This window comes from Gopherus flavomarginatus, chromosome 2 (genome assembly GCF_025201925.1).
Source record: "Gopherus flavomarginatus isolate rGopFla2 chromosome 2, rGopFla2.mat.asm, whole genome shotgun sequence".
NCBI lineage: Eukaryota > Metazoa > Chordata > Testudines > Testudinidae > Gopherus > Gopherus flavomarginatus.
In genome coordinates, this window is record NC_066618.1 from 96,072,239 (window position 1) to 96,086,484 (window position 14,246).

The window sequence follows — 14,246 nt, forward strand, 5'->3', positions numbered from 1 at the left end:
GTTTGGGATTTGGGATACTGTCCTCTCCTTCCATCAAGGGGGTCTTTCCCTGTTTGTCTGTTCAGTGCAAAGCCTTATGGTCTTATTTGGACTTATTAACCCTAAGCAACCGGATAGCAACTAAATATCTTTCTTCCACTTTCATCTTGCTAGGAACCTTACCCCTTCCTCGCTGATGAAGATTTTGACCACAGTGATGCACGTGTTTCTCATCTCTAGACTAGATTACTCTGATTTACTGTACTCGCTGTTGACTGTGGAAGCACTGCTATGAACCCAGCTGGTGCAACAGGATAGGCTGCAGTAATGTATGTCTGCCCCATCCTCCTTTCCTTCATCTTCTCCTAGTCTGCTTTCAGTGTCACTTCAAGGCTTTGTTCCTGATTTTAGGGCCATCAGAGGACTAAGATACTCCTGCATCTGTGGCTGCGTCTCTATCAATCATTTATAGTCAATGGGACTTAAATATGTACTTAAGTATTGTCCTGAATAGGGACAGATTGAAGCATGTAGTTAAGTGCTTTCCTTTGTAAGAACTTTATACTTAGTAACTAATAATTTCATAAAAGCGTTTAAAAATCCCAATACATTCATGTAGGTATCTCTGTCTTAAAAAGTGAAAGGTACAAACACGTAGTAGTTAATAATGATCAATCACCAAGAGTTTTGGTGGTTTTGTTCAGGGAAGCATGCAAAAATTAGATGTTTATCTAAACTTACCTTAACTGTTTTGGTCTAGAAATACCTTAAAAAGAGCAATGAAAGCACACCCATTCTCATAGTGTATTGATACTTCTCCATCCAAACAAAACTATTTTTTTGCAAGAACTACAGAGCTCCACAGGAATGAAAACAATCAGCACCACCACCACCACAACAGCTGACTAACCACTTTGACCTCTGTGTTTTGGGTGCAGTTAAAGTATTGATTAAAAGTTGGATCAGTTTTTCTTTTATTTCAACCATCTTGTCCCTCTCTAGTAATAGTTAATATCTTTTGGTTCCTTTAGCCAACAGATTTGTTTGTAGAAGCCAACACCAGATATGAAACATTTGCAAGATATTTTACTTATCTGTGACTGTTGCTGTACATCATTTGGTTGAAATGTATGAAGGGGACAATAAACACAGTAGACTTAGATACATTAGATAGACATATTCTTTGGTTAAATTCCTCACAAGTAACCGATAAGTTAAATGAAAGGCCACTGGAAGACAGTAGTGGAAGGACTGGTTAGTTCTGACTAGAACTTATCAGCAAGTCTGCACCCACACCGTCACTAAAATGATTCAGGCACAAATGGTTCAGACTGAACTGGTATTAAATCCTGAACATATAGTTTACCCAGCAGTTTGGAGCATTCTTGTAAACCATTTGAAACATCTCGTGCATGGATACAAAGTGTATTACATGTTTATATGTGGTTATTTATTTTATTTTATTTTTTGGTATAGTAAATATTTCTAGCATAAACCAGCTTTTAGGGTCAGATTCTGAAAGGTGCCGAGTGGTTGCATGAGTACCTGTAATTTAAGTCAATGAGAATTATAGATACATGCACATTACTTTTTAGGATTTGGCCTTTAACTTATATGTGTTGGTTAAATGTGCTCTCTAACTATCTCATTGAACATACAATCTCCTTCCTGGTAGATTGTCTGCATAGAAACCTCTCAGATAGTGCAGAGAAACCATGCCTTGGGATGTCCCATTTTCCATCTCTATTGATTCCATGAATAAGCTTGTGAAATAATTTTCTTGTCTATATTTTAGTAATTTTGTGCTTTTTGTCTTTCCTACTATATACCCCAGAGTTCAGGACACCTAGAGTAGCAAAATACTAGCAATACATGCAGTATTTTGTGTCATATCCTATCATAAGTCTTAATTCTTCCAAAAATAGGGGAGGAAAAAAGACTTTTGCCTTGTGTGAAATGCCTTTTATTGCTCTAATTTGAAATGATTCGATGTGATAGACAGCAGTTTATCAAAACAAAATCTCATTAAAGTCTGTTTGCACTTTGCCCTGAATCTCCTTTGAATAATACTATAGTAAAGCTTTCTGTGACCAGACAGTAACCTGTGGTAACCTGTGGTGTGTGTACAATTATGAGCGATGAATAAAACCATTGTTATCATTCTTAAATGTTGGCATCAATGCTGTGCTAATAACATTTGAAAGTTTCTGCTTTATCAGCAACAACTACTGGCAAATAATCAGCTATTTTGTAATGGGACGCTCAGAAATAGCTGCTGAAGGAAGTTGAGTAAGCTTCATGCAAAAAGACACTGCTGCATTTATGATGATACTATTTTTGTTGACTAAGGATGACATGACTGTTGTTTTTGCTTTTTAAATATACAATGCAATTAAGAATGATCAGTTTTCCCACACATACCACAAAGCCACTGAAGCATAAATGCTAATGACTGGACCCCCTTAAATTTTGAGTGACTTCCACCATTTTGGCAGCTTACCGTTATGAATGCATGTTTAATACTGCTGTGTGGCTTGTCATGTGACTGCAATTCTTACAGAGATTGCATGTGCCTCAGAGGTAATTGCTAATAAGTACCAAACTCTTTGTTTTAAGCTATAATGCTGATTTTGAGAATATTTTGGAATATGTATTTATTGCCATTGTGTCATCTTTCATGCAATGTGTACCTTTTTTTAATGAGAAAAGTTCTTTCTGTGTGTATGTACTTATTCTGTATCTAATAATGGTGGCACTAGTGGAGACCTCAGGATTAGAAATTGCAAAGCATGAAGGTTTGTAGGAGACTTTGTAATTTGCATTAATAGAGAAATACCACGTAATCATATAAATAAAAAATGACTGGGTTCTATACATGCAAAAGAAATGCACATGCACATAGAAATTAAACATTAACTTATGTAATGTGTATGTGGCTAGTTTTAGATTACATAGCATCAACGAAAAAATATTGCTATTTGGACTGAGAGATTTTTAAAATAGACTCATCCTGTTGCTGAAGATTTTTTTTATCATGACATTAGTATTAACACAATTACTGCTAGAAAAGTCAGAATCTTAATTATTGATACTTTTTTGTATGCAAAAAAGTGGTTAAATATTGCTAGGTTAGTCCTCGATAACTGCTGTAGTGTTTCTTTTAGACTAAAATCTGCATAAATAAATGTTTGCATAATAAATGTTAAGGAACTCTTTAGCCTTTCATAATTCTTTTCTATGTTCTTCTTCCCAAAGTATCTCTGTGTTCATTTCCAGTGTCTCAGTCTGAAAACACAGTAAAAACAGTTATATGTATTCTACATGCCTGTATATTTTTATTAGTTTAGGACCAAATCAACAGGAGTTTTGAATGCTTGCAACTGAGTAAGCCTACAGGATTTGGCCCTCATTTTCTAAGTGAGAATCTTACAGTCAAGTGGCTAATTATCCAACTGGAAAGTTGCTTTCATACTTTTCTCTTTGACCTGTATAATTCTTTCTACTTGGAAGTGCATTTTACAGAGACAGTAAGCAAGTGCTGTTCTAAATGTAGCTTAGTCTCTTGTGTCTCAGCAGGTTAGGCTTTGTCTACACAGAAAAATTATAGCACTTTAACTATACTGTTATAGTTAAAGTGCTAAACAACCTGGAGAGTGGATGCAGTTACAGTGGTATAAAAGGGAGCCTTATGCTTCTATAACTGGTTCCTCTGTGTGGAGGGGAATAAGCTATACCAGTATACAGCACCTGTATAACTCAATCTGCACTAGGGGTTGTACTGATTTAACTATTTTGGTTTAAAAAAAAATCACTCTTCCAACTAAAATAGTTATACTGGTATAAAAACTCTGTAGAGCAGACCTTAATGTTGCATAAGAAAATTGCCCCCTGAGAACATACAGTGAAATTTGCCCCTGTGCATAGAACCAGCAGAAGGCTTATGTACCATTTAAGCCCCAAGTTTGTGCTAGTCCTCCGCATAGAGGTTATATCCATTGTGAAAAAGGCTTTTCCTCATACTTACACAAATCATAGATGTAACTTGAACGGCTTAAAGCCAAGTTACATGTCTTTGTACTAAGGAGAGGAGTAGCAGGTAAAATAAATCTGTTTGCATTGTCAGCCTTTAAAAGAAGACTTGCCAGAATGGGAAAAATCAAAGGAACTTTAAATTACTGATTTTTTTTCTCACTTTGAACTGCTTTTATAAAACCATAAATTGAATTTGAACATAATGGTTCACTTGAGAAAGACCTTTGGAAATTCATTACAGGTCCAGAACTTGAAAGATAGTCTCATGCAGTATATTTTAGTCATAATTTGACATCTCTGTTTGTTTTTGTAGGCTTTCAAAACTAAGGATGGCTACCTGGTGGTGGGAGCTGGGAATGATCAGCAATTTGTCACCGTGTGCAAGGTAATGATGTTTAAGATTGACAATATGAGGTATTTGCATTACATTAGTCTTTCAGATCTGTAAAGAAAAGCAAATAGCAATAACTTTTTTTAAAGGTTGCATGTTGTGAATATGGTGATAGTGGATTAATAGCATGATTTTCAGGGATGCTCAGGACCCAATAGCTCCAGGTGATGTCAGTGGGAATTGTGGGTGCTGCGCACATTTGAAAATCAGACCATAAGGTTTGGAGAGGTCTAAATTGACCAAAAATACTCTGAGCCTTGTGGGTAGTGAGCATCATATAAGGGCACGTCTTCACTAGCAGCAGTGCTTTAACATGACTTGTGTAATCACGGCATAGCTCTGGCAGACCACCTTCATGCGGGGAATAGCTACCAGCACTGGGAGCGCATCTCCCAGCGCAGGTGCACTGTCTACACTAGTGCTTTACAGCACTGAAACTTGATGCGCTTGGGGTGTGTTTTTTCACACCCCTGAGCGAGAAAGTTGCAGTGCTGTAAAGTGCCAGTGTAGACAAGCCCTGAGTCACACACTTGGATGCTTTTGGAGAACGAAGCCCAGACAAGTTGTGTCATTCAATCCATGCTTAATACAGCCATAGATATGCTACAGGTGGGAATTTTCAGCTAGAGATGGGGGAATCTTATAGCATTCAATTGATAGGATAGTGCAGATTCCTTTGGAACACAATTTAGTTTGTGTGGGAAGCCAACCAACATTGAAAAAGGGGCATTGTCACCCTTTACAGGACTGTGGGCCCAGTTCAGCAAGGTAGTTCAGCATTTCCCTAACTAATTTTAAGCATGTGACTTCAATGGGACTACTCATGTGTTTAAAGTTATGCACGTGCTCATATACCTCACTGAATCTGGGTCTAAAAAAAATACACCCATTTTCTACTTCCTGTTTCTATTGAAAGTTCCCAGGAGAATCTTAGATTAACTTTTGAGATCTCAAACCTTTTACCTGTCTTTAAACACAGTTCTGCCCACCCCTTGCCCCCAACAAATAAATTTGAAAAAAAATAAAAGAAAGCAAGGTTATTTTATCTAGAGTGTAGTTTGTGCCATGGCACAGCGTTAAAGACAGAAAAACATGACTAAAATCTAGCTGGCACAAATGGTGGATTATAAGTGGTATAGAGACTGTTCAGTTTTTCATTATAATTTTTCTCTTTTCTCCCGTCTGCTCCTTTAGAATAATAGAATTGTAGGGCTAGACGGGACCTCAGGAAGTCACCTAGTCCATTCCCCATATTTAGGCAGGATGAAATATACCTAGAAGATTGCTGACAGTTGTTTGTCTATCCTGTTCCTAAAAACTTCCAATAGCGGGGATTCCACATTTTCTTTGTTTGTGAGAAAGTCACACAGGACTATATCAAAAGCCTTACTACAATCAATGTATATCACTGGACAGTAACCCTGTCAAAGAAAGAAATTAGCTTGGTTTGGCATGATTTGTTCTTGAGAAATCCTTGTTGGCTATTACCTATCACCCTGTTATCCTCTAAGTCAGTGGTGGGCAACTGGCAGCCCACGGGCAAGCTGACTGCAGGCGACAAGACATTTTGCAGATATTGACCCTCCGGGAATGGCTAGCTGCTGGGTCCATGCGTGTTGACGGTCAACGTCCGCAAAATGTCTCGTGGCCCACAGTCAGCTTACCCTGATGGGCCCCATGCAGCCCACAGGCCACAGATTGCTCACAACTGCTCTAAGTGCTTACAGATTGATTGTTTGATAATATGTTCAGTTGTCTTTCTGGGTATTGAATATACGCTGACTGATTATAATTCCCTGAGTTCCCTTTGTTCCCTTTTAAAATACTCTTTAGGTATTATGTTTTCCCTTCTTCAGTCTTCTGGGATCTCACCCATCCTCTATGAGTTCTTGGAGATAATCATTAATGGTTCTGAGACTGCTTAACCCTCAAGTACCCTAGGGTGAATTTCATTCAGGTCCAGCTGACTTGAATACATCCAATTTATCTAAATATTCTTTAACCATGTTTTCCCGATTTTGGCTAGTGTTCCTTCCCCCTTATTCACAGTCTCCTTATTTGTTTGTCATTTTGCTCACTCTCTTTGCTTCGTTTTTAATCTGTTTTTGTCATTGCTTGTTAATTGCTCTTTTTGAGTCTTTTATAAGCAGAATGCAAAACCAGTAACATCTGGGTTGAAGTCAAACTTCTGAACCTATGATGTTTAAATGGGTTAGAAATTAGGCTCAACAAGTTTCCCCATTCCTACTATAAATGACCACACAAACATAAAGTATATTACCAATTTAATCAATTTTAAATTAGTGCTTTCTAAACCTCTCCACGTTTAATTTGAATGTGAATCCAAAAGCTTGGATACTTATCCACCCACTTCTAGGTGTTTAATGATGCAGGAAGATTAAAACAAAAAAAGAGAACTTCAACCAGTTTAAAGAGTAAGAGAAATTTAGATGAACATCATGTAAATTACCTTGTTGGAACTGAGCCAGAAAACCAGGCTTACTACTCTTCTAATTTTATGAAAAGTGCCATGAGAACTTCAGTTGTAACAAATGGTCCAGATCTTGGTTTTATATCCCATCTTAAAGCATTATATACTATTAGAATAGGCTTATGCAAGACATTTCAGTGTCTCCACAGTACTGTACTGCCACAGATGTGCAAGAATTAAAATTTTCCGTACACAAGGGGGTTCAGTTTTGAGCAACAGTTCTCATTGCTTTTTCATCCAAATCAGTTTTCATATCCTTATTTAGAAGGACTAACATTGCTACTCTTAAAGAATAATTATAGAGACAAACTGAAGCAGGTAAGATGCCCAGAAGCTCAGTAGGAATGCCTACTTTCAAACCAGATGCAATGTTGTTAAAACTCTTAAAGGTTTGTCTCACTTTAAGCTGGAGGTTACTTGTGGAACTAAAAGACATAGGGAAAAGGAAGAGGTGATAAATTAAGAGTACTTTAATTGCCAGAAGGCTCGAAATACTTAAGCTGCAAGAGGGACCCTCTGTAAATACTGAGAACATTAATTCAAATATTTGAACTGGTATCAAAGAGCCTTATTATGAAGGGTCAGTGCTAAAAATATGGAACATACGGAAGCTGTTGCCTGTGAAGACATTCACTACAGAGATGTAGCAGCCAGCCCAGAGCTGTAAATGATTACAGCCTTTCTGCCTGAACCATATGCTTTTGAACAAGTAATCTTAAAGAAGAAGAGGAGAAAACCCACAAATTATTTATTGAGCTAGATCTTTTGATATTTGATTAATTGCTGAAGACTTTTTGTGAAACTTTTCTATTTTCCACACACAAGCACAGAAGCAACATGTTTCATATTGATCAACAATTTAAAAAAATGCGTTCTAACGTGGGGCTACTTGGATCTAAATGTGAATTCTAAAACAAAGACACATTTCAGGAATGGGCTAATGTATATAACAAAAGAAAAATCCACACATTTTGGAAATGAATAGTCCAAATGTATAATCTCAAAACATCCATTCTTAGGCATTTTGAAGGCCAGTTCTAGTGCAAGTGTGCTTGAGAAGTTAAGGAGTGAGGGGAACAGTTGAACTTTAAAATGATCACAGTGAAATAAACAAAATAACAATGGCAGGATGACACACAAAGGCCATATCTGCACTACCAGGGTAAGCTGACCTAAGTTATGCTACTCCAGCTATGACCATGTCTTACCAGGGATCGACACTGCTGTGATTGCTGCAGAAGGAGTCAATTTAGCAGATCTAGTGAAGACCTACTTAATCGACTGCAGAGCGCTATCTGGCCGACTCCAATACTCCATTGGAATGAGAAGAGTAAGATAAGTCAAAGGGAGAGCATCTCCCATTGACGCAGCATGGTGTAGACACCACATGGTGTAGACACCAACGGTAGATGCTGTCCTGTCAACTTACCTTGCTCTTCTCATTCCGGTGGAGTACTGGAGTCGATCAGAGAACTCTCTGCGGTCAATTTAGCAGGTCTTCACTAGACTCGCTAAATCAACCCCCGCTGCATCGATCGCAGCAGCGTCGATCCCGGAAAGTGTAGACAGGGCCAAAGACAGGATGAATTGCAGATAAAAGGATACCTGCAAGAACTTGTGTTTATCACTCACATGAGCAGTCATTGACTCAGAGCTGGTCTGTGACCACACCTGATTCACACACATAACTAAACAGTCATCAAATGATAATGACATTTGGTCACTGCCAATCTAGATTAACAGAGATTAAAAATTAGAGGCCAGATCTAGAGGTAGCATCACCATCCAAGAATCAGTTTTGTTATGGTGGTAGATATGAGGCATCTTTGAAAATATTTACCATGTTTAGATGGTGCTAGCTTGCAATGGCCAAGTGGAACCAGGATCAGCAAACTAGAATTCTCTCTCTATATATATAAGCAAGACGGAGAGAACTTATATTATCCTTTTCTTTTTAGGAATTCTCCCTTTCCCTTTACAGTGATACAGGAGTTGTTTTGATTTTGTCTTGTGGAACACAAATCAGCCCATTAACTAACATTGATCTATTCATCTGTCTATCCAAACAAATGCTGAGGTTAATACAGATATTGTAGGTCTTGATAACCCATATGGTCTTCTTCTGTCCTATTAATGTTCCTATAAAACTGCCAAACTCTTGTTGCTACATTTTTAAAAGTCCCTTTTCAGTCTAATTCCACTTTGTCGGTGCGTTATTATTAAGTTTCCAAGATGTTAGGTGGATGTTACTTTTACAAGATATGTGTTTCCTTTTTATGAGATTACGCCATCTTTTTTCTTCCTTAATACTTCACTAAATAATAATGAAGAAAAATAACACCCCAAAGGAAAATATGTTTGCTTTTTACTGCCGTTTTAATACAAAACACTGAAATGGAAAAAAGCCCACTTAGACATAGCATTTCCCCTCTCTGCCAGAATTCTCAAATACAATCAGCATTGTGGTCCTGTGACACAACTCGGTGTAGCGTGGTCCCAAGGAACTGACTCTTTTTACAGTGCTATGTGTATGTGTCTGTCTGTCTGTCTACTGTTTCCCCCACCCTGACCACGGTTGCATGCAATCTTTGTAATGTACTAGAATGTATAATATCAGTGCCTAGAGACACTGTTAATAGAAAGAATGATGGATTGGGATTTAGGTTTCCTGTTCTTTTCCCATCTCTTCCCCAGCTTGCTGATGACGTTGGGTAGGTAATATATCCTCTCTTTTTCCTCATGGCTATTTTATTTTTAAAAAGTTAACTAAAAGGAAGGTTGTTTAGCGAGTTGCCTTATGTCCTTATTGTTGTATCCTTGGGACCTATGAATTTGCTTGGCTGCACAAATGGTCTTTACATTTACCTGCTAAATGTGTTTCTTATTCACTGTATTTTTGTGTCATTTAGATCCTGAATTTGCTTGAAGTTAGTAAAGATTCCAGATATAAAACTAACAAACTCCGAGTGCAGAACAGGAAAGAGCTTATTGAAATATTATCAACCCGGTAAGTTTATTAAACTGGAAAATATTACCATCGTACATTATCAACATGGTAACATACAAAAACGTTGTCTCATCATTTGCAAGTTTGCCACTACTTTTAATCTTTTGGAGTATTTTCTGTTCGTAATTTATTTAGACACATTCTCCTTTTAAAAATGTTGTGTTTCATGTATTGGACTAGTAAGTGAGCAAGCAGCAAAGTAATAGCTTTACATTAAAATTACAGTGTGGCTTCATTAACCTGGATTTCATTTAAGAAGGCAGTGCTTTCCACTTGCACTTCTGGTCGGTTGTAGATAACGGGCACTCTTGGACAGAAGGCTCTTGGTGTTGAATTTGCTGCCTTCAGGAACGGAGTTTGAAGTTTGTTCTGAGGGTTCTCAGTTCAAGGGATCGTCTATTTTGGAGATCTTCATGTACTGTTTCTGCATTAAGTTAGCCTGTGCCTCTCTTGACATCTCGTTGGCTTATTCCTTGTGCTTTTGAACACCATACTCATTGACCTAATTGATCTATGTGGGACACACAACTAAGGGTCACCCTTCTAAGAAAAATTCTCTTAGAGTTCCTGGAAGACCTGCAGCCTTTTAGTTCAGATTTTCTAAAAAACCTGAAGGTCATCCCAGTATGTTTAAGATCTCATGTCTGTGGAGTCCTCCTGTACTTAGATGAAGACGATGGTGATTATGAAAAATAGGAGGAAGAAGACTGCCAGGACCAGCTATTTGCTTTGTGTTCTGTTCTGGATAAGAATGTGGGCTACCCATCTGTATAACCCAACACACAAAAAACTTCAACAACTCTCAGGACTTGTTGGAGTGAATAGCAGAGACATTAAGTCTTGAGTTTTTGATGGTGCAAGGAAAGGTATCACCAATATTTTGATATTTTAAGGCTGGTTATGTGTCAGTGCCTATAATTTTCTATTATTCACAGAGCAGATTTTTTTTGCACTAGAGAAGCTCCTTTCCACTTCACTTGGTTACTATATGTTTTGGTACCAACTATCTTTTTTTTCAGTTGTAATGAAGTGGAATTACCTTGCCCTCATGGGAATATTTAATTCTTCCTTGAGTGATTGCTAATGTGTATTCCATAGTAGATGTGCGTGCTCGCCACGTGCACCGGTACCGGAAGTTTTCCCCCAGCAGTACCCGTAGGGGAGCACCCCAGAGACCTGTGGAGTGGTGCCTCTGTGGCGTGGTATAAGGGGTGCTGTGTGCTCCCCCCTCCCTCAGTTCCTTCTTGCCACCACTGAAGGTGCTTCGGAACTGCTCTGCTCCATCTTTGCTGTAGCTCGTCCCCCAAACTGCTTGTTCGTTCAGTGTATGGTACCTGTAGTTAGTTAGTTAGTTCAGTTAGATTAGTTTAGCTAGCGCGCCCGGCCCTGCGCATGCCCCATGCCCTGGTTTTTAAATCATGCAACACTTGTAGGCGATCTATGCCACTGAGTGATCTGCATACAGACTGTCTACACTGTTTTGGGGAAACCCATCTCAGCGATCGCTGCAAGATTTGCAGATTGCTTAAGCCTCTGACAAAGAGAGAAAGAGACATTAGGCTCTGGGCTATTCTGATGGAGTCGGCGCTGACCCTGGCTCTTGTGTGCCGCTCCAGTTGGCACCAGGCACCATGGTGTTGGTGCGCAGTGACCCTTCAGCGCCGCAGCATCGGAGTAAACCCAGGACAGAGGCTAGACCCACATCGGGCAGCCCTCGATCTCCACCGGTCTCTAAGGCTCCGACTCAAGTCAAGTGGAGTAGCTCGGTCCATTCGGAGCAGGCCTCCCCGGATGTTCAGATGCCCTCCACACCGGAGGCCCTGCAGGCGGCCTGGGATATTATGTCCATGCTGGTACCAGGAGCACCGCTGATGTTGGCCCCACGCTCCAAAGGCAAGCCACCCCTGGGATTTCCACAGTCACCCCCGGCTCAGTACCAGTCTCGGTCAAGGCAACGTTCCCAACACTGTTCACCGCCCAGCAACCATTCAGGGCAAAGTCCATGTGGATCGTCCTCGATGCCCACCAGACTGTCTGGTTGGGTTCCATCTGACCGAGACTCTCGGCTCTGCCCCACCTTGAGGCGCGAACACCGATGGGACTGAGGCAGACAATGCCAAAGATCCTTGTCTCGGAGGGGTTATCACAGCCGATCACAGCATGATGTTGATGTCATTCCTGTTTGGCGTCCCGCTCCAGGACCCCACCATGGCACAGCCTCCGCAGCCCCGGGCATCGATCGCAGCCGTCTCGTCGTCACAGGTCCTCCCACCAGAGCCGATCGCGGAGCAGCCATTAGCAATGGTACTGGTCCTCCATGTCGGACTCACGGTTCCGTGGTTAGCATCGCTCCTGGTGCTGCCAATCCTCCTGGTCCAGAGACAGCGGCAGGTCATATGTCAGCCCGGCCTCCCTTCGTAGTCATCCATCAGTGGGTCAGGCCAGCTTGGCCGAACAGCCGGCTCTGCTGGTGCTATAGCAGGTGCAGTGACACTGGGCCCCATGGCTGGCCCAATGGTACCAGTGGGCACTGTGACCCCCAATGCAGCCCCCAGTGGGGGCTCACTTGGTGGCCGGAGCCTCAGAAGGACCATTGGCCTCCCTCTCCAGACCTCTGAGGAAGGAGTCAGTGGGACATACATCCTTGGCACCATGCCCAGAGACGAACCAGACGGTGGACTCTCCGGTACCAGTGGACGCATGAAGTACCATGCTGGCCTCCTCACCCTCCCTGGATGAGATGATTACAGCCCCTCCTCCCTTCATCCCACAGGAGGACTTTAGGGCCCACCAAAAACTCTTAAAAAGAGTGGCATCAAGCCTCCACCTCCAAGCAGAGGAGATGGAGGAGCCCTCGGACTCTCTGTTTAATGTATTGTCCTCCTCGACATCGGGCAAGGTGGTCTTGCCTCTCCATGAAGGAGTGGTGAAAATTTCAAATGCCCTGTGGCAAACCCCAGCCTCGTTGGCCCCCATCTTTAAGAGAGCAGAACACAAGTACTTTGAATACTTATACACCCACCCTGCTCCTAATTCTCTAGTGGTCGAGTCAGTCAACCACAGGGAATGGCAGGGCCATCCAGCTCCTACCACGAAAAAGAAAGATTCAAGGAGGCTGGACTCATTTCAAAGAATAATTTATTCGTCCTTGAGCTTTCAATTACAAGTGGCGAACCACCAAGCTCTCCTGGGCCAGTATGAGTTCAATCTGTGGGGCTCCCTTCCCAAGTTTGAGGACTCCCTCCAGGAGCAAGACAGGAAGGAGGAGGGCACTATGGCTGCCAGGGCAACCATGCAGGCAGCTTCGGATGCAGCGGACACGGCTGCGTGGCCACAGCCTCCATGGTGTCCATGAGAAGGGCATCATGGCTCCTGCTGTCTGGGCTGTCCAGTGAGATGCAGACCTCCCTGCAGGACCTCCTGTTTGACGGCAAAGCTCTATTTGTGGAGCAAACCAATACAAAGCTGCATTGCCTGAAAAACTCCTGCACGACTCTCCAGACTCTGGGTCTCTATGTTCCATATTTGGCTAAACCTAAATTCAAGCCATAGCAGACTCCCGCTCAGGCCACCCATTCAAAATATGAGACTGCTTATAAGAATTTGTGGGACTATAAGATGCGCCCACAGAGGCAGTCTCTGCCTGCCCCCCAGCCTGGGTCCTCCAAGGGCAAGCAGGCGGACAAAAGGTGGTTTTGATGGGATGCCTGGGGGCGTCCTGCCAGTTCTCATCAGGGATCCACCCTCAATAAAGCTTCCCCTCTCCAATCGGTTGTGTGTTTTCCTCCTGGAGTGGTCATGGCTGACCTCAGACTGATGGGTCCTCAACACCATCTCCCATGGCTACACCCTCGAGTTCACTTCTCCCCGCCCAACCACCCCCAACCCCATCACTTTTGGGTTGCACTGGAGGGTCCACCACCTGGTTGGTCTCTGGGCATGGTACCGAGGATGTATATCCCACCGACTCCTTCCTCGGAGGTCTGGAGAGGGAGGCCGATGGTCCTTCTGAGGGTCCTGCTCGAGCAGGAGGTGGAGCGGCTCCTGGGCCTAGGAGCAGTGGAAATGGTACTAGGGAAGTTCAAAGGCAAGGGGTACTACTACGACTATGACTACTACGACTGGATTTCCTTATCCTGAAAACCAAAGGGGGGCTCAGGCCCATCTTGGACCTGCGAGGCTTGAACTAGTACATGATGAAGTTCAAGTTCCGCATGGTCTCCCTGGACGATCTCCACTCAGTGGCTCTCCAACTGGATCACCTTGTGCATCTGTACCTGTTATGGCCTGGCGGGAATCCCCCCGCTGCCAATTGTGAAGGTGCACTCAACTCGAGCGCAGGCCTC

At 41.9% G+C, this 14,246-nt stretch overlaps 1 protein-coding gene across 5 annotated transcripts in view; it reads left to right on the forward strand.

Moving 5' to 3' along the window:
* SUGCT (succinyl-CoA:glutarate-CoA transferase) overlaps positions 1-14,246 on the forward strand; it is a 477,812-nt gene that overhangs the window by 193,364 nt on the left and 270,202 nt on the right. For all 5 annotated transcript variants that reach the window (XM_050937744.1, XM_050937745.1, XM_050937747.1 and 2 more), the window contains 2 exons: positions 4,325-4,396; positions 9,803-9,900. In XM_050937744.1, the coding sequence (XP_050793701.1) occupies positions 4,325-4,396; positions 9,803-9,900 (170 nt within the window). The remainder of the gene's footprint in view (positions 1-4,324; positions 4,397-9,802; positions 9,901-14,246) is intronic.